The sequence below is a fragment of the Amphiprion ocellaris genome, chromosome 7 (assembly GCF_022539595.1).
Source record: "Amphiprion ocellaris isolate individual 3 ecotype Okinawa chromosome 7, ASM2253959v1, whole genome shotgun sequence".
Lineage (NCBI taxonomy): Eukaryota > Metazoa > Chordata > Actinopteri > Pomacentridae > Amphiprion > Amphiprion ocellaris.
In genome coordinates, this window is record NC_072772.1 from 18,805,988 (window position 1) to 18,831,509 (window position 25,522).

General features: G+C 40.3%; 2 protein-coding genes across 2 annotated transcripts; one reads left to right on the top strand and one right to left on the bottom strand.

Annotated features, from left to right (window-relative positions):
• Positions 1-301: 301 nt before the first annotated feature.
• Positions 302-8,811, top strand: mrps22 (mitochondrial ribosomal protein S22). The gene is made up of 8 exons (XM_023272005.3): positions 302-453; positions 1,500-1,657; positions 1,755-1,919; positions 2,213-2,356; positions 5,240-5,323; positions 6,428-6,573; positions 6,676-6,784; positions 8,390-8,811. Exons 1-8 carry the CDS (start codon positions 327-329, stop codon positions 8,480-8,482), a joined length of 1,026 nt encoding a protein of 341 aa, XP_023127773.2. The 5' UTR covers positions 302-326; the 3' UTR covers positions 8,483-8,811.
• Positions 8,812-8,880: 69 nt separating this feature from the next.
• LOC111569705 (coatomer subunit beta'-like) lies at positions 8,881-23,645 on the bottom strand. The gene is made up of 22 exons (XM_023272002.3): positions 23,511-23,645; positions 22,831-22,968; positions 22,605-22,691; positions 21,927-22,053; positions 21,623-21,771; positions 21,315-21,461; positions 19,172-19,271; positions 18,900-19,042; positions 18,109-18,308; positions 16,906-17,016; positions 16,725-16,813; positions 16,505-16,611; positions 16,275-16,418; positions 15,949-16,079; positions 15,082-15,289; positions 14,641-14,751; positions 13,508-13,722; positions 13,307-13,399; positions 12,911-13,091; positions 12,627-12,698; positions 9,900-10,922; positions 8,881-9,779 (listed from the first exon to the last, which is right to left on the bottom strand). The coding sequence occupies exons 1-22, from the start codon at positions 23,511-23,513 to the stop codon at positions 9,690-9,692; spliced, it is 3,669 nt and encodes a 1,222-aa protein (XP_023127770.2). The 5' UTR covers positions 23,514-23,645; the 3' UTR covers positions 8,881-9,689.
• Positions 23,646-25,522: the final 1,877 nt, after the last annotated feature.

Sequence of the window (25,522 nt, forward strand, 5' to 3'; positions counted from 1 at the left end):
TCGTGCGCCCTTGTTTGAATTTTTACAACTCATGATATAGGAAAAGATTTGCTTTACATTTATTTTTAGAGGACATTTTCTTTTTTTTTGGATAAAACCCACTCATTAAATGCAGAGCAGCAATAAACACATTGAAATGTTATGTGATTCTCTTACTAGTCCGTTTGTTCTTTCTACTTTGAATGATTCAGTTGGCTATCATTGCCTTCAGCCGATTTTAAATGAAAATAAAGAAATGAATTATACACAAACTACATATCCCATGACCACTGGCTGTTCGAGTATAAGTTCAAAGGTCATGTCGCATACATGAGGTAATAACAAAGATGGCGGCGCTCAGTACGGCACGGTGCTTATTCAGGAGCTACTCTCGGGTGAAAAATGTGCAGAAAAGCAAGCAGATATTGATGAAATGTAGCGTCAGGACGTTTTGTAGTGAAACGCAAGATAATGGTATGTGTCTATCACTATGAATGTCATTTTAATTGAATAATTTACTTGGTTGTAATGCTGACCTTGTAGCTTGTGTCGTTAGCCTCGGTCCTTACAGCGCTGGTGTCAGAAGCTTCTAACAAATTTGGGCAGTTTACACTTGCTTTACGGATTGGTACAGATACGCACCTTGTAAAGAATTGTTTAATGTCTATTACAAGCAATAATATACCTCCTATTAATTCGGCGTTACAACTGCAATTGTAGCTTTATGTTAAATTCTAAAAATAGCTTCTCCAGCCGTGACTTTAGTAACGTGAAAGAACCTAGCTTGACAAAGGAGTAGGGCAGGAACTGTACTGTAGTTAACTGTTAAAGCTGAGCTATAGTTATGAGTGTTGGCTGGTGTATTAGAAGCATGCTGAGCTCTATGAAGTTAGAAAAACAGTGTTATACAAGCACCTGATTTAGAGTTTGCCAGTAGGTAAGGTGTCTACAGTAAATATGGCAATAATTAACACACAGTTTGGTTTGATTTGACTACTGTTTAATGCATATCCTAAACCACAGCCTTTAAATATGACAATTGCATTGTTTCAGACTGCTATTTGGCTTTGTAATTGGTTAACTGTTCAGCTCCTATTCAAAGACCAGTGGCACAACGGTTAAATCTCTGGACTACTAATCAGAAGATCAGTGGTTCAAACCCCGATGTGGCCACTGTTGGGCCCTTGAGCAAGGCCCTTAACCCTTTGTGCTCCATAAGCGCTGTACTGTGGCTGATCCTGTGCTCTGACCCCGATTGGGAAAATTGAAAAAAGCAATATTTCAGAGTGCTGTAATGTTTTTGTGACAAATAAATTATAATTATTATTAAGAGCAGTTGTCAGACATAATGTTAAGCTAACTCTGTTACAGTTGCATTTTAGAGCAAGCCCTAAAATGTAAGAGACAGTTTTAGTCAGCCTACAACTGTCATATACTTAGCCTAAATTTACTTTTTTTTAAAAAATGTACAAACCATTGTAAATAGTTTGTTCAAGCCATTAACTCGTATAATTTTGCAGCCCCCACAGACAATGCAAAGCCCAGCTTCTCAGATCCAGCTGTGCAGGATGTCCTCACCAGGATAACAGGCCTGGATCTGCAGAAAGTGTTCCGACCCATTAAACAGGAGCTGAAGCCGCCCGCATATCAGCTCATGACAGACAAACAACTGGAGGAGGTGCCTTGTAGATGTACTGTACCAGCTCCTTTCAATCACAGACCCACATCGCCGTAACACCCATTTCATCCAATCCTTTGTATGTGTGTGTTTCCAGGCAGTTGACCTCGCCACAGAGCAAGCTAAGAAGCTGCTGCAGATGCCCCCTGTCCTGCCGGAGAGGAAGCCCATCAACGATGTGCTGTGTGAGGATAAAATGCTCGATGGCATGGACACAGCCAAATATGTTTTCACGGACATCACCTACAACATCCCACACAGGGTATGTTCCTTTGTTTTGTGTGCATAACTTAGTTTAAGATGGGTTATATCCTGATATATGACTCAGCGTAGCTAATGGCTTGGTGAGCTGACATATATGTCGAATATTACATTTTGGAGGCATGTTTTTGTTGCAGTTTCACCAAGATTTTAAGATTTAAGTTTATTAAACACCCAAATCCTTAATTGCTTAAGGTTCATCTTTGTACATTGTTAATCAGTTCAGGTCTCTTGCATTACTCACATCTACCCTTTACCTTGAAAAACTGTACACGCTGTTTTTCCTTTCCTCAGGAGAGGTTCATAGTTGTACGACAACCTAATGGGACTCTCAGGAAGGCAAGCTGGGAGGAGAGAGACCGCCTTATACAGGTCTACTTCCCCAAGAGTGGACGCAAGATCACAGCACCTCTCATCTTTGAAGAGAAGAATCTCAAGGTAGTAAATGGGCCTTTCTCCGAGCTCTCTTGTCTTTGTTTTCTTTACTTTAGTTTTCACTCAAACCTCAACGATAGACACTTTTCACTACAGACAGTTTATGAGGACACCTGTGCTTCTCTTAGTGTCCGTTGTTGAAAATGTGAGTAGTTCTTGTATTTCTTGCTTGCACTGAATTGTGACAGAAAATCCCAGAATTTCAAGAGTTTTTGTGCAGATACTGACATTTTATGACCATATCATGTACTGAAAATCTCAGACTAAAATGTAGTCAGGTGCTGAGAAGCAGATATTTTGACAGGCCGTTGTACTGAAACGCACGTGTGATTAATAGCATTTAATTGTGACTACATCACATTTGTGTCTTTTTATTGTGAAAGGCTTACTGTCATGGCTTACTGGAACATTTCAATTAATAGAGCCACTGTTAATGTGATTACTTGCATCTGTAATTTTCTTCCTTTGACCTCAGCAAGTCAACATGTGGATCATCTTTACTTTTGTTATATTGCACATTTTTTTTAATACTTATTAACCAATATGTTACTGCTGTCTTGAGGTGATGCTCCACTTGCACACATGACAGACAATGAACACACATCCACATAAGGTGTAAATATGCCACAGCATTTTGGTGTCTACTCTACCTCCAATTTATTCAGCTTCTTCATTTTTTTAAATTTAGCTGGTGGAAGTTCCTAGCAGGGATCAGGATGTGATATTTTCAAGACATGAACAAAATAACCCCAAGTAGCGAGCATTTAATAGAATTTAAAGATGGCGGTAGAACAGGGGTCACCAACCTGTTTGAACCTGAGAGCAACTTCAAGGGTACCGAGTCGTACGAAGGGCACCTTGTTTGATACAAACTTCCGATCAAACTTGCACCATCGTCTTTAAACAATAATAATAATAATGAAAATAATATGTAAAAAGACTCTCCGATCACATTTATGTTAATTACTCCTTACAATAATTATTAACAACGACTTCCACAACAATGACAGTAGGAAACACACACACACACACACACACACACACACACACACACACACACACACACACACACACACACACACACATATATGGAAATCTGTTCCAATATTTAAAAGTCAGAGGTATTCCATCTCTGAAACTTTTGTAAATATCTTTCTTGGCAGTTTTGTATGAATCAGCATATTTGCAGTATTTTGTTCAAAATCACACCAGTTACATTTCTGTGCAAATTAGCACTTCTAACTTTTTTAGGAAATCATTAACTGTCATCAAATCATGCTTCATTTGTGCAAACCACTACCTTTTTAACATTTTTGAACAATTCATGAACTCTGTCCCATGTTTGTACAAATTATCAGTTATGTAGGAAAAAAAATTAACTCTTTCACATTTTGAAATGAATCCTATCACATTAGTACTAATCACCAGCATTTTTCACCAGCACTGCAACATTTTTAACAGATCATGACAACAAATCATTACGCTTTCAACAAATTATTTTTCACATTTTTGTGTAATGGCACGGTGTTTTCATGGTGAATGACAACATATGTTACCTCTTTGTCTGTAATGTGTGTTAGTGGGAAGCCTGGCATTGCAGAGCTTATCATGTCTTACCTTTACCTTGCAGCTCACAGTTCAGATGGTTCAGTTTCCCAGTGATGTCCGTTAAAAATGCAACGGCAAGAATCCACTCAGTGTCCTCCAGCAGCAAGGTGTCTTCCCCTTTGGACTGCATGAACTCTTTGATTTCGGCCAACAGTGACAAAAAACGCTGCAAAACTGGTCCCTGCTGATCCATGGGGTTTCTGTGTGTAGTAACAGGTCACTATGTTCAGCTAACAGCTCCTCCAAGCAGCACCTTCAATGTCCTGGTTGTTTGGCTTTGGAGCTATTTATGATCTTCACGACACGAGTCATCACATGATCAAATCCGGCCACTTTTGTACATACATATGTCCTGCTGGTGAATGATGCAGTTGTAATGTAGGAATGTTGGGAAGTCTGGATCACCTCTGCATCGTACAATGAAGCCTGCATGCCGATGGAGGAGCCCCTCTGTAGTCAATGAAACAAGCTTTTCTAATGGTACATTTTTCTCCACGAAGAAACTTTTCGCCGCGTAATAGACACCAAAGCTGCCTTTAAGTCCCGGGCTTTTCCTGTCCGTAGTGCGCATACAGTCTATGTGCTACCAGGTGGCTAGTTAGCATGGAAGCTTTGTAGCGGCTAAAGTCGCGTCTCTCCACATTGTGCCGCTTTGCCGTCGCAATAGTCGCCCCGCAAATGGGACACATACATTTATCTTTCACTGTCGTGAAAAAGAACTCTTACTCCCAGACATCGTGAAAATAGTGTTTTCTCTTTCACTTCTCTGTCATGTTTTCGGGGTAAAAAACACATCTAGCTTCCCGAAGTGTCTGCGTCCGGACGCTGCAGCAGTGACGTGGTGGTTTGACATGCGCAGTGAACTTTGACTCGGACAAGGTGAAAATAACACCGAAGACGGTTTTTTTTTCTTCAAATTATAATAAATATTGTAATTTAAAATCTGCATTAATGTAAGTATTTTTGATTTAAAAAGAACAGCAACTATAATTTTTATAAGGAATTTCATGGTGACTAGTGTTATTTTTAGAACGTGTGGAGGGCAACTCACATGGTCTCTGCGGGCAACCAGGCGCCCGCGGGCACCGTGTTGGCGACCCCTGCGGTAGAAGTTATTTTAACTGAAATGTGAGCCAGGATGTGGTGTCAAGTAAGGTTTGTGAACACCCACACAGTCCTGAGAATAGGTCGAATTGTGCAAAATAACTGAAAACAGTTGTTTGTGTGGAGTGAGTATCTTCTCTTTTTGTCTTTGTTATACCTCTTTCTCTGTGTTAGCTGGTGTATTCCCAGGACCGTCACGAAGATGTGTTGGACCTGTGTCTGGTCCAGTTTGAACCAGACTCCTCAGAATACATCAAGGTAAGTTGACAGTGAGCTTCTTGTTTGTTTGTTTTTTTAAACCAAATTTTCATTTAAACTGCATGTTTTTATGCAGCTCAAAATTGGACAAACAAAAACATACACATAAAAAACAAACAACAAATATATAAACAAATATACAATTCGGCAACACAACAAACTCATGGCATCATCTAAACCAACATAAAGAGAATAATTAAGTTTAAAGATAAATTAGAGAGCAGCAAGGGGCTATGAAACATGTTAAAATATGCAGTCCAGACACAAATATCATTACATCTCCACTTTCAATTTAAACAAAAACATTTCCCCCAGCCTGTTAAATATGTAAAGTCAAATTCAGTTTAAGTAAGCGACAACAGGAGCCCATAAATTCATAAAAGAACCTAACTTCAAATGGAGTTTTGCTGTTATTTTTGCCATGAAATGCACTTTCTTTAATCTCTCTCTCCATTGGTGGAGGGTGGGAGGTAGTGGGCTGAGCCAAGACACGGTTATGTATATGTAGTAGATATGCCTTTTATTTAATCCACCACTTCCTGTGCAATAGAACTGATTATAGAACAATGGCTCAAGTGGCAAATCAACACTTAAAATGGATCTTATTCTGCCTGAATCTCCTCCCAAAATAGTTTCAGTTTTGGATAGTCCCAAAACATGTGAGTGTGATCTCCAATTTTGCCACAGTTTCACCAACATAAGTTGTTGTTTCTTTCATCAAAGGTCGAGATTATGAAGGGTGTTTTAAAATATCTCATCTTTACTTTCCAATTAAATTCTTTCCACATTAGGCTGTTGGCTGTTTTGTGTCCTGAATCACACACCTCCCACCACTCCTCATCTTCAGTAATAACATTCATTTCTAGTTGGACAGTGAGCTTCTTGTTCTTTTGACCTGGTCACAAACTGCACTGAGACTCGTATATTATATAGAGCTTGTTAAACTATGAAATTTCCCCCGTCACAACTATATATTCTTTCTTGATTTGATACGGAGTGTAAGAAGGAAGGAAAGTGTGGATTGGACAGCAGTGTGCCTACAAACAAGCAAAAATCACTGCGAGTTCTGTTGAACCATATTCATTCTGTGCACCTGTTGTTTAGGTACATGCAGCCACTTATGAGAACTTGGACAAGCACGGCAAATATGATCTGCTGCGCTCCACCAGACACTTCGGAGGCCTGACCTGGTACCTGGTCAACGCTCGCAGGGTGGATGGGCTCATAGTGGACATGCTGAAGAGAGAGCTGTGAGTTTTTGTTGCTAGTGTTTTTACATTTGGCTTCACCGGCCCTCTGTACATTCTGGCAAAGAGCTTGGATCTCAGCACTCGGTGTGCTTGTGTTTCCAGGTTCCAGGATGCCGTTAGCCTCGTGTCTCTGTTTCACATGGTCCACCCCCACAGTGAGTCAGCCCAGGAAGCTGCCAGCCAACAGGCCACTGGCATCGACTTGCTAAAGGTGAGAACAGCTCCACCACAACGCAGAATATCTGCTGATTCATCAACTTTTTTGGTTTTGCATTGTGTATCTCATCGTAAGTCATGCTCTGAGGATAAAAGGGAGCGAGTTTAGCTCTGGAGAGGTCAAGTCAAGGCCGTCTCCTCTAAGGTTTCCTGTATGAGAGGTTTGGGTTTTTCCCCAGCGTGGGAACTGTGAGGCCGAGCCCAGGATACATCAGGTCTTATTAGTGCTCACAGCCCCTTGGCCTTGAAGCAGTGGGGAGGGACACTGAGAATGACAACCATTTAATGTGAACAGTTAGCGGCTGGAGACACAGGTTTGCGTCCATCTGCTACAGTGGAGGCCTCTCATTTAGTCATGGTTGATTGCGGAGTACTACCTGCGTTGGGTTTTAGTGCGTCTGCTGCTGGTGCTATTACAGTTTTTCTCAGTCGCTTTGGTACATTTCTGGAATCATCCTCGACATTTGCAAAACAGTAAGTGTATTTCTCAAAACAGTTTGTACAAAAAGGAAAACACCATGGATTGCCTGCAAAAGCCAGTCTCTTGCTCAGAATCCTTAGTTCATCTCTCAAAAGTAAATATCTGTGTCAATGAACATGTCAGTGCCATCAGAATGACAAGTACTTGTGTCATTGTGTGGATAACATAGTCAGATTGCTTAGTCATGTTGTCATTATAACAGTGTACTCTGGAGGGATGTTCTGATGTAAACTATGGCTAAAGTTTTGATGACAATTATTGTAAATTGTAAGTTACACCTTAGTGTATGTGGGAGATTGATTGCAAGAGACTGGACAAGATTCACATTAATGCTTTTACTATTTGTATTGTAATCTGTTGACAGACCACGTTACTGCGATACAGAAAGGAAAACAGTGCATATAGCACAAAGAAGAAAACAAAAGTAGAAATATGAACATAGGACAATCTCCTTAGGGAAAACTGAACATGCAGTGCTGTAGGAATTACAGTGCAGTCTTCTTATACCTCCTGACATTCCTGTCTGTTGGGCCACAAATTCTCATCCACATCATAAATATCTTGTGTTGCATTTCTGAGCAATTTGAAAAAACCCTAACCCTTCACACATTTCCCTTTTGTTAAAGTCAAGATTCACCTGGGAGCAATTTACCAATTCAGGACAGATATAGCAAAAAGTGTAATGGAAATGTATAGAAACATCCTTGCCATATTATGACAACTTGTTCAACCATTTTGCATGTAAAGACTTATACGATGAACAACAGGGGGGTGAGACTATTCAACAGAGACCCATTATGATACATTTTGATCAATGTGACAAAAGCAATTGATAATGTAGGAAACAGCAGAGAATTGTACATAATCTGTTGCATGGATGTACCAAAGCATTTTCAACTTGTTCAAAGAAGTGAGAAACTGCTTTTTTGATGTGACACAATGATGTGAAGATTGAACAAGTAGTTTTGAGAATTTCAGTTCTGATTTGAGAAATGTACCAGAGTGAAAGAGAAAAACTGTAATGCTATGATTGTACTCTAAGACTACAGCCTAACTTCAGTGTAATTTGGATGATGGTCTCTCTTCCATTTCGCTGACCTCTGACCCTTGTCCCTGCAGATCTATGCCCAGAAAGAGTCCCAGAGGTCGGGCTACATCGAGCTGGCTCTGCAGGCGTACGAACAGACAGCTGCTGAGGGCTCTGCTGCCTGACTGGCTCACACATACATAGAAATATAGAAATTCATCCACAATGAGGAATGGTACCCAGCACCAGAGGCACAGAATGGAAATTGCCTCCCATTTGTAAAACATGACAGCTTCTGTTCTTTCCCTGTGCCGGTCCAAGAGTAAAATGTGCTTCTTTACTGAAAGGAAGGCTTTACACTTCACAGCCATCAGTTTGAAGAATTAACTTTAAGACATCTTGCACGACGGTTCAAGATGAGAAATGTTTCTCATGGAGAGGAAATGTCTCTATGTGAGTTAAAGTTTGTGTCAACTTATATCATGTACATAACTAAATAAAGACAGTGTTTGTACTCGAGTGTCATGTTGTTGAAGGAATATATTCTGAAGCCTGAATAACAGAAGACACTCCACATTCACAGTAGCATCCATTATTTGTTTATTTAAAAAGAGAAAGGAAAATACAATGTCAAAAAAAGCAACTGGAACAAGGTTTTAGTTTATTTAATGACCTAAGAACAGCACTATGTGAGATATTTGAGAGGTAAACATGCATTGAGTACATCAACAACATAAAGCAAATGAAGCCAAGAACAGAACCAATAAGGAGTGTGTGCTACCTTGTTTAAAATTTGGGAATTTATATTACATTTTTAAAAAAAATGTAATTAAGATTTGTGCTGCATAGAAATGTATAAAATACTGTTCTAATTCAATGGCTTTGTTGACACCCTGATCAACAGTGGTGCTATGAGGTATTAGAAGTCTTTCTTTAATAATATGATAGTTTACATTGCTGTCAACAAGTAGAGCAAAATCCACTTAGGAATGAGATACCAGCAACCCCCAATTATTTATGTGAAAATACACTAAGAGCTTTCAGTAATCCCTGTTTGTCTCCTGTTTTTTCTACAGGACCCTACTGAATGGGTTTACACAGAGCTTAATTACAGCCTGCCACATCAGAACTGGTTTATCATGTTTACAGTATAATTTATACAATTTGTGCCCGCAGTAGCATGAATGTGAGAATCCCTGTAGGAATTACAAGTTACAGTAAATCTTCTAAATGACTATTTTAGCCCACAAACAAGAAAGCAGATGCTTGTTTATTAATATTTGAAGGCAGTATAATGTGTTGACAGCTTGTTTTTGCCATGAATAACGGCCCTTTCTGTTACTTGGTCACTGAGAAAAACTGGCTTGCAAAAAAACTGGAATTTTGCTTTTTCTATTCACCCAGGAAGTCCTCATCTAGGTTGATATCTGTTGTGTCGATGTCTTCCAGGTCAAAATTGTCCAGATCCAGATCATCCAGAGCCTACAGGTAGAAAATATTAGCAGGTTTATGACTTTGCATTAAGAGCATTTACAAGTATAGATTAATATTCACGCAAATATTAGTGAAATTTTGCAACAGGCTTAAAAAAAGTCTGTGTACCTCATCATTCATCTCTGCCTCGAGGTCCTCTGCTGGTTCCTCAGATCCCTCAGGACCTTCCTCCTCTGCAGGAGCTGCTGCGGGGGACAAAACCTCTGGCTCAGCCTGTGGAAGAATCGCAGACTCCGGCTTGCCCTCCGGCTTTACCGGAAGTGCTGCGGTTTGTTCCTCTTGCTCTAATTCTTGTGTTGGAACTGGTTTCAATGCTGGCAACGTATCTCCAAGCGAGTCTAGCAGTGGATCAAGGGCCAACTGTTGGAAAGTTTGGACTGGAACAGGTTCATCCAGCACTGGACTGTTTACGGTTTCAAAAGAGATGAGCTCCTCGACTGCTACCTGTGATGGTGCTGCTTCTGTAACAAGTTCCTCAGTAACAGACGTCTCTTTTGTTTCTGCTGCTTCAAAGTCCATTAGGGGAGTAACTTCTGAGGAGAACACATCTGTCTTCAGCTCTTCATTACTGGTCATTACCTCAGTTGTGATTACAGCATCGACTGTGAGACCGGTACTAACCAGGACATCCTCTACTGCTGCTGCTGGCTCACTAGATGGCGCTTCTTCTATCAACACGATGGTTTCTGTTGCAGGAACATCAACAGCAGGTAGAGCTTCTGTTGCTAGAGAAGTTTCCAGAACATCAGTCTCAATGGATGATCTGACATCTTCCACAAGGCTGGATTCTACCATCTCTAGCTCTTTTTCAGGAAACTCAATTACAGGCTCCTGCACAATTTGTTCCTCTACAGAGACTAAAGCATCTGGCTGAGCAGCGGTGTCCTCCTCTACTGCTTCCACCTCACAAGACGCTGGTTGCCCTTGTTTTGGTTCAACACGTTCTTCAGCTCCAGTGTCAGGAACAGAGGCTGCTGCTGTTGGGAGAGATGCTTCTTCTGTTACTGAAACAGGATCAACGGACTCCAGGCTTAGTGGAATGAGCTCCTCCTCCTCCACTGCTGCTTCTGACTGTGCAACTTCTGTCACTGCTGATACAATGAGGGTTTCGCTCACACTCTCCACCATTTTCTGAAAAGAAAAACAACAACACAGGCCTTCAGTCCAATCTCTATCAACCACAGCAAAATGTTTCTATTATCTGTTTCTATTTTAGATTCAGTGTTGGCTGATCATGAGAAAGGACTCCTTCACTTGCTTATTTATACGTTAAAGTTTTGATGTCTTGTATGTAAATGCTTGCTATGGCTTTAATACAACATGACAGGGTATTTTACATAAAGAACATGCTTCTGCAATATATAACGCACAGTGCATGTGTTGAATGTGTTCGTTTTTTGAGATAGAAGACAAACTACTTCTCTCCAATTTAGCTGTTTATTTTGTAAATATCAGCGTCTCAAAAGAATCTTGTACGAGGACCTTTTCTGTTTGGAATAGCCTCCCAGAAAAGGATAAAATCAGAAGTGAACACAACATTTTATTCAGTCTAGTATTGTGTGATAGGTCATAGATATAAACATCTAATTCAAATATTGAAATGTGATTGGCTAAAGGTGGGGATAAACCATGGTTTAGACTTAGTTCTTGCATTAGTTGGTGCACAGATATGTCCATATCTCTTTATTCATCCAATCCCCAGGAGCTGCACCCTGTAAGAAGAACCCTCCTGCAAACTTTTTCCCGCTTTCTACCAGTTTGTATTATTTCATTGTTAGTTGGGATGTGATGCAGCCATTACTGGTATCTTGTAGGGGGGATGGAGCTGTCCCTCAGGGAGGATTAGTATGGTTTCTCCCTCAAACAACCTTGGCCTAGCAGTTTCAGTAGAATTAACTGTTACATTATAGGAAAGCAGGAATGTGCTGTGTATCAAGGCCAAAGCTCTGTCTTTGTTAGTGTGTGTGTGCATGTGTAGAAGAAGGAGCATTTTTTTTAAGCAGCTAAAACTTTCCAGCCTGACCTGTCTGTGTCCATCAGAGCTTGCAGTTAGTGCTTAGCTCCATCTCTTTCCTTTTAAAGGTCAAGCATAACTCATGGATTCATTGTACGTTAAATGGTTATTATTATCAATATTATAACATTCATATGTAACATCAATTTCAGTATTCAGTTATTAGTACCTTCGTGAGATAAAAATCCTAACAAATTTCAGTGTTCAGTTAGTAGTGCCTTTGTGAGATAAAAAACACTAACACATGAGAGGGAGAAGGTTCAGTGCAGAGAACAGGGGCGAGTTGGACAGAATTATATTGGACAAGTGTTCTCAGTTCTTGCACAAGCTGAATCAGGGATGGATTTTTAAAAGCTATTTTTCATTCTGAGCACAAAAGACATGGCCCTTGCTTCTCACAGTGAATCCATTACTGCATTTTCTCATCAATTTCATCATTTATTAGCGAATGTTGCTGCCCAATGTCTGGCAGTGCACAGTGAAGACTTGGAGTGGACATTAGGTTAAAAATATAGGGGTGTACAGATAGTGTGATTACAGTTATAATTGTACGACAGTTTCTTCCCCTGTATTCTAAGGGGAGAAATAATGTTAATCTTTCAAAGCAGGATAATACAGAATAGAATATTTCTGTTTGCATGTTTTACACAGCGCTGCTGCAGCATTATGTAATTGTCACAGAATTCCATTCAGTCTCGTGCTGGTGTGCAGTCTTTACATGTAGCTAAAAGTGACTTAGCTGTTTATTTAGGCATGAGAGCAACATGTATGATTGCCATATCTGAAAGAGACTATGTGGACATGCAGGTTGTGGTCCTCACCTCTGGCTCAGTGAAGTCTCCTTTGGGTATAAATCTAGCAGATTCCTCCAGAACATTACGATCCTCGTTTGGCTGAAGAATAGAGAAACGGGCAAAATGTAATTTTAAACACGATATTTGATATTAAATTGATGCTCAAAGGGTGGACAGCTTAAAACTGGGACGATTTTTCCAACTTATGCCATGAGACGACTTCTGTGCCTAATTTAGGATGAAATCCCTTCTCAGTCGATTTAAGTTTTGAATACAGTTCCTCTGACAGTTCCTCTGACTCTTCCACTGACCGTAACAAGTGGGTATTCCGCAGCAGGCCTGACCCTGACATGAGTCTCCTTCAGGTACTGCTCAGCCAGCAGGGCTTGCTGGAGGCCAGGGAACAGGTTGCTGTACTGGGTGGGGTCAGCCAGAGCATCTGCTGCTTTCTGGTTGACCTTGGACAGACTGTCTTTCCACAGCTTCACCACCCTGGAAGAAAAGAAGCATACACAGTGATGCAGAATGGAAAAGAAATATTTCCTTTAATAAAAATTTCCAGTAAAAACATATTTTTTTCCCCACTGATTATGACTTGAATTTTATACAAATTGCAGAACACATAGGGCCATAACACACAGACACAGCCTGTAAATGGGAGTACAGTGCTCAGCTACATGTTATGCACTCATTAGAAACTACTTTACCTTGGGACCTGGCTGGGCATATATGTTCTTGCCAAGAATGCCGCCTCTGGCAATCGATCAGTTTTGATTAGAAGTTCCAAACATTTGTCCAGTCTGGGCAAACACAAAATAAACAGTGATGAATAACATAATTAAAGCCTTTTAGACATAGACATCATTTCAAACAGCTCCCTTCTTATTCCCAGTATCCCAGACACTCACCTCCCCTGCATGAAGAAGGTAATAAAGGCCACGTTGGTCTTCCCATCCCTCTCTGCCCCCTCTGCCAGCTTGCCCACCATGTCTGCGTTGCCCGAGGTGGTGGCCAGCAACAATAATCCCCCGTAATCCTGAGCTTGGTGCAGACACTCTTGAGCCAAGCTAAACTGGCACTTTGTAGTCGCGAGCTCAGCCAGCTGCTTCCATTTCTGTTCTGACTGAAGTCCCCGCATGTTGGGGTGCCAAAGAGACAGGAGGGAGGATTATCACAGGATGAAAAGCATGAATCTCAACAACAACAATACACCAGCAAGCAGGCTAAATTTGGAATGCCACTTAGAGAAGGAAAATATCTGATACTATAAAATACAGCAACATAAATGAATTTCGGATCATTTTATTACATACAAAGATCCTCGAAAGAGACTGTTCAGGTAACAAAGCCTCCATATTATCTTTGGACGACATGGAGATGTAAGGTATAGATATAATACAATAAGTTGCCGAAATCTTGGCAGCATATTGACCTCTTACTCGTGTACTTTTCTGATGCATGGCATTAAGTTCTGCGTCCATGGCTCTCTCTTTTCTGTTTATCTTGTTCATACTATGGATTATGACTAAATACCTTAGCTTTGGATGTACGCTATGTTTAGTCCTTATTAGCAAATATTAGCATTCTGTTACAATAAGCTGAGCTGGTAAGCATACTGAACATTACATATGCTTAACAACATTGAGCATACAGACGTAAAAGCACTTTAGCTCAGTGATTTGTTGTTTCAGAGTGCTTTTTGGTCAAGAAAACAGATAACATTACAGTTAAGACCCTACAATGTTGTATAAAATAAAAAAATATACCACACTACCTCATTTAATAAGGTCAAAACCCTATATTAATAATTATGCCAATTTATCAGTCTAATTTAGATATATAGGTTAAGACCCTGCAATATTTTATGCCATACTAATTGACCTGAGAAGTGATAGGGTTAACAACCTATAATGTTATACACTTTAACAAATGAACTGACTAATCTAAAATCCAATGAATCCACAGATTTCCTATGAGCAGCATGTTGGTGACAGTGGAGCTGCTACCATACAGCAGCTATAGCCGCTGCCTCGGCTCTGACCTCCGCCTCCTGTGCCAGTTGGTAGGCTGTTTTGAGCTCTCCCAGTTGCAGAGCGAGTTCAAACTTGTGTTCTGGGTCAGTGGACACAGCCAGGGCCTGCTGTCTGAAGCCCTGCACAACACAAGGAAACACACAAACAGCTAAAACAACTTTTTGTGCCACATATTGTCCTCTGTTGCCCGTTGAAGTGGAAAACAGCGACATGTGAATCTATGAGTGAAAAAGTGAGGTGGTCAAAGAGGTTGCATGAGAAGCAAAACCTTTCCTGAAATAAGTACATTTTAAAAATACAGAAATACTGCCCAGAGGGATTCCTCCATCTGGTTGCCTGATGTTCTGTAAATTATGCATTCATCCAGACCCTGAATCTGTAGTCAGTTCAAGTAGAAAAAAAAGCAACATGGTAGACTTCCAAGGGCAAATGTCAGAGGGCACGCATACCTGTTTCTCCAAGAAGAGGGCTACCCTGGTCCTCTGCTCCTTAGGGATTGTGGGTAGAACCTTGTCAGCTGTGCTGAAATCCTTCCTCATGACAGCCGTCTGGTACTCCAGCACAGAAAGCAGCAGGGAGTAGCTGATGATGTTCAGCTCCTTGTCCCCCAAGTAGAGACGGTCATCCTTTGGGATGTAGCCCAGCAGATACATGGTCCTACACCAGAGAAAGACCTTTAGTGTCAGTTTTCAAAACATTTTTTTGTTATTACTCCGCCAAGGAACACAGCGGAGTTTTGTGACGATTGGTACACGTTTGTCCGTCTGTCTGTTAGTCTGTCTGTTACTCAAAAATGTATTTTGGCAGTGATGCGGCTTATAGTCTGGATCAATGGATTTCTTAAAGATTTCTGTATCACATGATTGTAATCCTACTGCAAATCGACTGCAGCAAACTTATCAGGACTTATCTGTCGGAAATGATACAAGGAACAATTGATTAAATTGTGGGTGTGTTTCCGAATCCCATCAATTCCCGCCCGCTCCATATTTAGGTCACGTGATTTGATATCTGTACATAACATACACATGTATAACACACGCACGTGCTCAGTGCAAGGTTATTTTTTTTTATTAAATACTTCATCCATCAGAAATGATACAACTACTGAACAGCATTGACAGAGTGCTGCGCTCTCTGAGTGCTTTTCTTGCTTCTAATTTACTGGACAGAAATGGATAGCAGGCCAAAATAAAACAGCACAAGGCACCAAGGAGGTTGAAAAGCAAATATTTTCTCGACATGCCAAAAAAATGTATGAATAAACCGAGACGAGTTCGAGCTGGTATGTCTTTATGACTTTCTTTGTATTGTACCTGTCCATGTGAGCTATGGTGATGATCTCCCCTCCAACATAGTAGTTGAGTCTGTTTACAGAGCTGGTGTAGATGAAGCAGTCTCCAACCCAAACCCCCGTCTTCACCACCTCCTGGACCTCCCCCAGCACCTGGTCAGCAGAAAGGAACAGGACTGACAGTCATGAAGAGGATAACTGACAGCTGACAAGAAGAACTTGAAAAGCACACTTTTTCTTCACAGTACCTACAGCATTCAGAAAGTAACATTTGCACTTAAATAGACCAGCCCACAATCCAGTTACTGCATAGGTGCACAAAAAAAAACAATTACGCGGGTCTCTGACCTCGAAGGCGTCCTCTATTCCATCTTCTGTCATCTCTGCCTTGGACTCCTGGGCTGCTGCCACTTGCTCTGGTAGGTAGCGCAGCACAAAGAAAGACTGGTCTGTAGCGATACACACCAGCTCCCCAGAGTCAGACCAGAAGATCTAAACACATAAACACAAAGAGTTATTGGAAGGAAAAAGCAATAAACTAATTCATGAAACTTAATGGCCATTAGATTGTAACTGACATATTTAGGCTGGATCTCAATTCGGCGGATCAGTTCGGCGTTCTCCCAGTCGTAGAAGGCCAGGCCACTGTTTGATCTCACACCCAGTAAGAAGCCACCAAAGATACCTGTGGAGCAGAAGAACATAATTACACACAGAATTGCTCACAAATACATACTGTAGACGTAAACACACACAGAAAATGTCATGTCAAATGAGAAAACAGAAAGTGAAACTCACCTTCAGCCCCAGAGTCAGGTTTAAAAGTCTTCTTCTCCTTGAAGTTCTTAAATATTTTCACCATACTGCTGCCTTCTCTGGTAGCATACCTACAAATACAATGTGCACCGTTAATGTACCTGGCTCATACTTTTACATTTTTTTCTCATCTAACTGCTGAACTCTTCCTTTAGAGACTTACTGTGACGAGTCATGAGCCCAGATAAACTCCAGAGCGGAGCCGAAACTCTTGTTCCTGAGGGCCATAGCGGTATAGATGATATATTCCCCATCTCCACACACCACCACAAATCTGTCAGGAGGCACAGACACGAATTATATGGATATGCAAATGTCAAATTACACTACCAGTCAAAAGTTTGGACACACCTTCTCATTCAATGCTTTTTATGTATTTGTTTTATTTTCTACATTGTAGATTAATACTGAAGATTTACACTTTTCTGTTTACAACATAATTCCATTTGTATTCTTTTATAGTTTTGATGTCTTCAATATTAATCTACAATGTATCATATAATTAAATAAAAACCATTGAATGAGACGGTGTGTCCAAACTTTTGACTGGTAGTGTATGTTTTGAAACTAAAACTCGAATACACAATACAGCCCAGGCTTATTTTGGAGGAATTTAGCCATTTTATGAATGACATTTAAACATATTGTTACTCCAGATTGGACAGAAATGTTTTCTAACATCCCATTTGGAGTTTTAATTCATTACCTCAAGATTAAGTATATATGAGTAGTGTTATAAACAATAGTGGAAAGTGACATTTATTCAAGCACTGTACAGTACAAACTGGACAGTTTCAATAGACTTGTGCTGTTATATTTTACACTACTTTATACTTCAACTCCACCACAGTTCAGAGGGAAATGTTGCACTTTCTACTCCACTACATTAATCTGACAGCTTTACGCTCTGAACTTCATTTCAATAAGTGTCCAATGATCCAACATCTTAGTGAAAATCAAAGACTAGAACAGACTTCTTTCCTCTCCCATTAATCATGTTTGGAGCCCTCAGATTTATCTTGTGTCCCTGTATATAAAGCTGTGTATAAAGTAGTTCAGACCTACAGCAGCCACAACAGTAACATGCTGCTGATACACTGACGCTTCACTTTATGTCATAATTTATCAGTTAGAGGGACCAAAACAGTACTTTTACTTTAATACTTTAACTACATTTTGCTGCTAATAGGTATACTTACTGGATTTGTTTACACTGCTGTATTAATACACTTTCTTAAAGGATCTGAATGCTAGGTTATAAATGTTTAAACCGAGTCTTGGTAGAATGTAGAAGAAATCTGACTGTGGACACTTCAGGTTAACCCATGACCTCTTATCACCGATACTTCCACCTCCAGTTCCTCACCTCCCGTTGGGGCTGTGTTGAATGGTCTGTGGGTAAATCTCACAGCTGCCCATGTCTTTCACACCCAGTGGGAGCCTCTCTCCGTCCTTTACCTCAGTGTCTCCTAACGCCTTCAGGTTGGCCTGCTGTACCTCTGAATGTCGAGCCCACATCACCTTCCCACTGGAGTCCATGGACATGGCCGGCTCCTCCCGACCCAGCTGAGACAGAGAGGGAAGGATGGATGAGTGAACGCAGTGATGAGTGACTGGTAGTTAAAGGAGGGTTGCAGTTCTATTATAACAGGTCAACAAGATTTCCTTCAGCTTGCACAATGCAGGCTGCTATATCTTTTAACTCCACCTGACAGTGTATTATACAAGCTCCCATAGCTGCTGTGGAGGATAAAGAGGTCACGTCCTCTATTTTCTCTGGGGGATTTGTGGGTTTTTTTTATAATCCATGGTGTTATTTACAGGTTAAAATTGAATCTTTACGTTCAATGCCGTGTTAACAAGAAACATTACTTTATCAGTGCTTCCCAGCTGCAGCCCCACTGACAGGAAAACAAGAGTCAATTCCATTAAGCCCACTACACAAAGTTGGAGACTGGTATGAAGACAAACTGAGCAAGGCGTTGATGGTTTTTCTCAAAACAAAATAAATAATGTCCAACATGACTGGCTCCTATCATCCTCCTCAAGTCATTAGTCAACAAACTACACTGTGAATAAAATGAGGAATTGTGGTTTTCTGAAAATTTTTATGTTCGATTGAATATGAAACTGTAAAACTCTGGAATATGTACACACCTTGATGATGATGCTGCCTTCATCGTAGCCCAGAGCCACGCTGTTGGAGCCAGGCTGGCCGCTGATACACCACACCCGCTCCATGCCATAATTGAGTGTGTTTTCCAATCGGTAGGTGTTGGAGTGCCACACTCGAACAGTGCCTAGAGGGAACGACCAAATGAGAGGTCAAAATGAACCGAGGTGCCGCACTGATTGTAGGCTGGAGAATCGCTGTGTGTGTGTGTGTGTGTGTGTGTATGTGTGTGTAGTTTATAAATATTTTTACCCACCGTCTTCTGAGCCAGTGAGGATGATTGGCAGCTCGGGGTGGAAGCTGACGCAGGTCACATTCTGAGCGTGACCCTCCAGGGTCTGAACACAAGTTTTGTTCTGGTAGATAAACAAACAGCACCGTACAGTATACTGATCAGATAAAGTCACTGCCAATACCGTGCTCAGCTTTTTCTGTCTGAACACGTATACCTGAGTGGCATCAATATCAACACTGAATATCCACATGAAAATAATATGCACCTTCACTAGACTGTATGCATGTTGAGTTTTAGTCCAGGTAATAAATGCACGCTTCATAAAACTATGCTATTTTGTCATCAGCAGACTCATTGATAAACTGCAGACAGTTTTTCTTATTCAAACTGACAGTTATATAGAAGGGCATTATTATTATTTTTGCTTTTGTGCAAGTAGGGTGGAACAGGAGGAGAAAAGTGTCAGGTGTGATGTGTGATAAAAGAGTATCAGTAAGAATGAAAGGAGAGGTGTATAAAACGATGGTGAGACCAGCAATGTTGTTTGGTTTAGAGACAGTAGCAATGTGGAAAAGACCAGAGTGACCAGGATGGATAGGATCAGGAATGAGTACATCAGAGGGACAGCACATGTTAGATGTTTTGGAGGTAAAGCCAGAGAGGCCAGACTCAGGAGGGAGAGTGAATATATCAGTAGAAGAATGCTGAGTTTTGAACTGCCAGGCAGGAGACCTAGAGGAAGACCAAAGAGGAGGCTTTTGGATGTAGTGGAAGAGGATGCAGAGGACAGGGTTAGATGGAAGCAGATGATTCACTGTGGCGACCCCTGAAGGGAAAAGCCAAAAGGAAAAGAAGATTATTTGTTTTGCTTTCCTTACAGATAGAACTACTTTCATTTCTGTCTTCACATGTAATTGGGACAGGACAGTTTAGTTGCCAGACCACTTACTTAACATAGAAGACAGCAGGCTGACAAGAAAGATCTTCATTTGGGTTTAACTAATTGTTTGTTCTCAGGAAAAACTTGTGCATACTAATTGTCTAGTGAGGCTGTTTTTGTTTTTAGCAGGAACAGGTCAATGTTCATCTGTTCATAAAATGTGTTTGGGCTGTTTGACCGGCAGAACTGGTTCAGTTTTCATTTGTGAACAAAGATCCGGGCATTTCTGCCAAAAAACAGGCTGGTTTGGAAAGTAAAATATTGGCTCCCAGTGACACTTAGATGCCAGTTGGATCCCAACAAGCATCGTGACAACATCGGTGTGCTGCTTGGTCTTTAGAAGAAACTCAAACTTTGGGTGTCCATATGGATGTCTGCTGAATTTCAACAGAAAGTCGAAGGCTCTATTCGGAAAAACTTACTGTAAACAGAACCTGCACAAAAGTGTATCCCTGGCTGGAACCTGCAGAACAGGTCGGGGTGCAATGAACGTGATTTGACTGGTTTGATGTCTAATATGGGAGCAGTTATACATGGATTTCATTGTTTTTAACCTGTGTTTGGGCAGGGCTAAACAATCAAAGTTTATAGAATTATAATATATTAAAGTATATGTTACCTAATCAACAATATTGCTTCTTGTTCCTGTGATTTGTACCCTTTTGTTTTCATCCAAAGGTTCACAAAGTAGACCTTTGTTAAGAGATCAACAACAGTGGTCAAATGTTATGAAAATACATCTACTAAAATACTGTACAGTCCTTATGGCTCTCCAGATTCTGAATGTTTCTGATAAAATGCAGGTTAAAGTGTTTCTTTACGTGGTGAGAAAATTCTCCTATGTGCTGTAAATTCAACTACCCCAACTCACCCACATTCCAGTTAAACCAATCAAATCACCAATAGGTGAGATTAAACGTCACTGCAGTTACGTGGGCTGCATTCAGGTCCTCCTCATTTAAACAGCCTCCTATCTGACCTGAGTGTGGATCTGGTCCTGTGGTTGATTAACTACAGAGTCATTTGGTTTTGAGGGTCATGAACACAACTGGTGCACAAATGAAAACGAAATTGAAACTGAAAAGCCCTCTGTGTGAGTGAAGATGACTGGGCCGATGCTACATGGGCTAAACCAAAACATGTAGAATGCATGCCTTGCTATACAGCCGTGTCTGACATGACACAGAAATAAGGACGAAACCTGTCCAGTTGGTGTGTGATCACCTGATAATCCCAGATCTTTACAAGGCGATCATCAGCCCCTGATATCAGGTACGGCTTGTCTCCTCCACTGTAGTAATCGACACAGTTCACTCCCTTCTCATGGCCCTCCAGAGTGAAGTTTGGAGTTTTGGAGCCCAGCTGCCACACCTACAGTACAATTGAATGGTTCGGCATTTAGAAATTGAACAATATGAAAATCTATAGAGTAGAAAACCTCATTTTAATCTGTTTGTGCTCCAAAGCAATTTTCCTTTGTGTTTGTGTGTGTGTGTGTGTGTGTGTGTGTTAGTGTGTGTGTGTGTGTGTACCTTAATAGTTCTGTCCAGAGAGGCACTGGCAAACTGGTTGTTGTCTTTGGGGTTGATGACAATCTGCATGACATAGTGAGTGTGTCCCTCAAACACCTGACTGCAGACCCACTTCCTGTCCCAGTCCCACAGCTTGACCAACATGTCATCTGAAAGCGAACACACACAGCACATGGAACATCATAAGGAGTATGAGCTCACTGTGCTGCACCTCCCTGGTGACAGTTAGGAGAGCTGAACGTTACACTTTAAACATATCTACTCAGGCTTTGCATTTGTGTGAGTGTATGCAGGTGTTTCCTACCACTGCTGGTGAGAATGAAGGGCTGTGTGGGATGGACAGCGATACAGCGGATGTAGTCAGAGTGAGCCTCGAACATGTAGACTCTCTCCAGAGTGTTGTAGTTGAACACACGGATCTGCATGTCATCCTGGGGATAGGCAAAGAGGTTGAAAAGTGCATCATAAATAATCATATATATATATATATATATATATATATATATATATATATATATATATTTTAACATAAACAGAAAACAAAAGCACAGGTTTACCTGGCAATGGTTAGTGAATCTAAAGGGAAGCTTAATGCAATTTAGTGGAAAACACTGGGTTAACTTTGCCTATTACCTACAGAAGGAAAGCCTGAGGGTCACCAATCAAATTCAGCATGAACACAACAAACTTAAATTTGACCTTAAAAGTTTTATTGTCGCTGTGATTTCTCATCAATATCTAATAAATAAATGCTGCATTTCAGACAATGCCATGTGGGGGAATAAGCAGCCTTGGAGGAGTACTGCACTCTGAGTGCTTTTCTAGTTCTACATTTTGACACCAGGATTTTTTATTTTTATAGCATATTTTAGTTCTAAATGATCAGTCTGCTTGATTAGGGTTAGGGAAATATCAGTGAACCTCTTTCCCATACCGTTACTTAGTTTAAGTAGGTAACTTAAACTTGTGTTAGAATACTTACTGCTCCAGCAATGAGCCAGTGCTTCCTGGCTACAAACTTGGCCACTCTGACCGGCAGATCACACAGCTCAAAGGTTTTCACGATCGCCTGCACACAGGATTGAAAGCAGACACACTGTCAGGCTGTGTCTCCACCAAACAACGGAAAGCAGGGATGAAAACACGATTGTGTGTTTTAGGCGATGACCGTGATAAGGCGACTGATTAAACCAGCGTGAATGAGCGACCTGTGTCTCATGGTTCCAGACCACCACAGTGCCGCTGTACAGGCTGACCACCATCCAGGGCTCGGTGGGGTGCAGGTCCACACTCTTCACCCTGTCCGACCGAGCCGTCAGCCTCCGCTTGATGTCCAACCGCAGAGGCTGTGGAGGAAGAGATAATCAGCATTTATTATCTCATCAAACCACTAATCAGCTTCTATCAGCCGCTCTTTTTGGCCAGAAGAAAGTCTGTCCATTTTTTTCCCCAGGTTGTGCAGATAGTTGGGGAGGGGGTGTGTCTGCTGGCTCTCTGCTCATACCACATTTCATATGCATGCCTGCTCCAGAATGACTGGATCCTTTCAGGTCTTTTCATGTCACTGCATGAGTCACTTCGGTTTGTCTGTTTTTAATGTGATAAGTGTCTGTTGAGAATGTTCCTCAAGCAAAACCAAGAAGTTTGTCAACATTTTTCAGTGCAGTATTAGGATCGTGCTGTTGCATATGGTTGCTTCTTTTACTGTATGTTTTTGCGTTTTCAGTTTCCAGCTGGAAAACTTTACGGATCAAACTTAGCGTACTTGCACCGTACTTCACTAGTAAAAGGATTAGTAAACAGGAAACAACAAACTAACTAAGTTGTGATAACGGCAGTGCATTTTAAGTTATGATTAAGTTGTGTTTGTTTTGTTTGTTCCACCTACCATGTTTCCACGTCAGTGAGTCTCCGCGGTGCTGTCCGATACAGAAGCCGGCCTCCCTGTTGCCCTGGTCGGGCTTCTCCTGTGGCGCTCAGCGGAGAAAGTTTTGTAATCAAACGCGCAAAAATAATAACAACATGGCTTCCGGTATTGACTTTCATAATAAAGCTCAAAGTGTGGCATAAAAATTTAAAAAACAACAAAATACATATAAGAATGTGTAAAGACATATATTGCACATAAACAAATCTAAAATTATATGGAATATTATAGAAACACACTCAAAGCTTAAAGATAGTCCATATATGATCTTGCAGTTCTTACAGGTAATGACCAGCTCCAGAGTGTCTGTGGGCAGCATTTAATGACAAAACATAAAACCAGGTATTAGCCAAGTGGGTTTATATAAAAAGGAAATTTGACTTCAGCTTCAAATTCCTCTCAATATATCTATGTACAGTAACAATGTTAGGTAATAGCTGCTTATTAAGCTTTAAAATAACATATGCACAACATAATTCGTCAACATAAAGGTCAAACTATAAATACATAGTACGTAACATCAATACATTAGGAAGACATAATCATTTGCATGCATATATATGATTATTTATAGAGCAGTTTTCAAAATCCAAGTCACAGCAAAAATAAAACAGACAAGTCATAAAGACATCACAATTTAAAATGTTCAAATACAACATGGCATATCAAACCAACACAGCATTAGAAACATTAAAAATATTATACACTAAAGAAAAACTCAAAAGTACGCTACCAGGAAGAGGCTTGAGCAAGATGACAGACTTAGCCAGCTGGATTTTATCAGGCAGATCATTACAGTAGACCGTGGTAATTTAAAATATATATATATATATATATATATATATATATATATATATATATATATATATATATATATATATATATATATATATATATATATATATATATATATATATATATATATATATATATATATAAAAATAAAATTAATGTCAAGATTTTACATTTTCTGATGAACTTCCGTGATTGTAGTTTGATGTGGCAATATAACGCTGTTATTTTGTAGACGGAGTTCCTCCTTTCCGGTGTTTCTCTCTGTGACTCCGTGTAACTTCACGCAGCTCCTTTTGGCTACGTGGATCCTGCAGCTCTTCCTGTCGGAGCAGCTGAAGATCCGGCCAGAAGTAGAACACGTTGTACCTGCGAGCTCCGAGAACACTATAAAAATCCCCCAAAAAACAACGACACAGAGCGCCTAAAAAAACACCACGTTTAGTTTTAGGTCTCCACAATTTAGCCGGCAACTGGTACTTTGGTCTTTTGTTTCAATCAGATCTGATAAATCTGCTCACTAATTTGAATTTTGTTAGAAGTTTCTTTATCCACGTTTAATTTTTTGCAGTGTATCATCAGAGCTTCTCTGACATTTTTTTTTTACATTATTTCAATTACAATTACAGTTTCAAAATGTACATGTAGACTAAATTGAGACATTTGTATTATTGTTTGTATTATATTTTTTGGCGACACAACAATGATTTCATGCTTGAAACATGTTTATTTTTCCCTTTCTAACACATTTTGAACATTTCGATGATCGAAAAAGAAGAATATTACACAGAACAGCAATAGAAGAATGTCAACATCCCTTTTGCTGACATTTTTCCACTCTTTTCCTCTAGTTGTTGCTGCTCTCTGTCCCTCCACGTTTGTGCATCACCTCTTGTATTATATTATAAGTGATAAAGAGCTTGGGGTCAAAAAAGTATTAAAAGGTAACTTAAAAGTATTAAAGGTAACTTAAAAATTTAAATGAAATGGCATTAAAAAATGTTTCTGAGGAACAGCTGGAAAGTGAAATGATAAAAACTTTTCAATACAAAGTCATTGCAAGAAAACAACATCAACGGGTCATTTTTGACCCATGTATGCATCTAAGGGTTAAACGTGCTTTTTGTACACATGATATACTGATATTTTTGGTACATATGAATGAAAATAGACATTGTTCC

Bases quoted from the DNA above. Each gene is read 5' to 3' on its own strand.
- mrps22 (XM_023272005.3), top strand. From the start codon at position 327: ATGGCGGCGCTCAGTACGGCACGGTGCTTATTCAGGAGCTACTCTCGG. The intron at 5,324-6,427 runs GTAAGTTGACAG...CCTGTTGTTTAG, and splicing joins ACTCCTCAGAATACATCAAG to GTACATGCAGCCACTTATGA. The intron at 6,785-8,389 runs GTGAGAACAGCT...TTGTCCCTGCAG, and splicing joins CTGGCATCGACTTGCTAAAG to ATCTATGCCCAGAAAGAGTC.
- LOC111569705 (XM_023272002.3), bottom strand. The intron at 16,814-16,905 runs GTAAGTCTCTAA...TTGTATTTGTAG, and splicing joins TGGGCTCATGACTCGTCACA to GTATGCTACCAGAGAAGGCA. The intron at 9,780-9,899 runs GTACACAGACTT...TTCTACCTGTAG, and splicing joins AGGCAGAGATGAATGATGAG to GCTCTGGATGATCTGGATCT.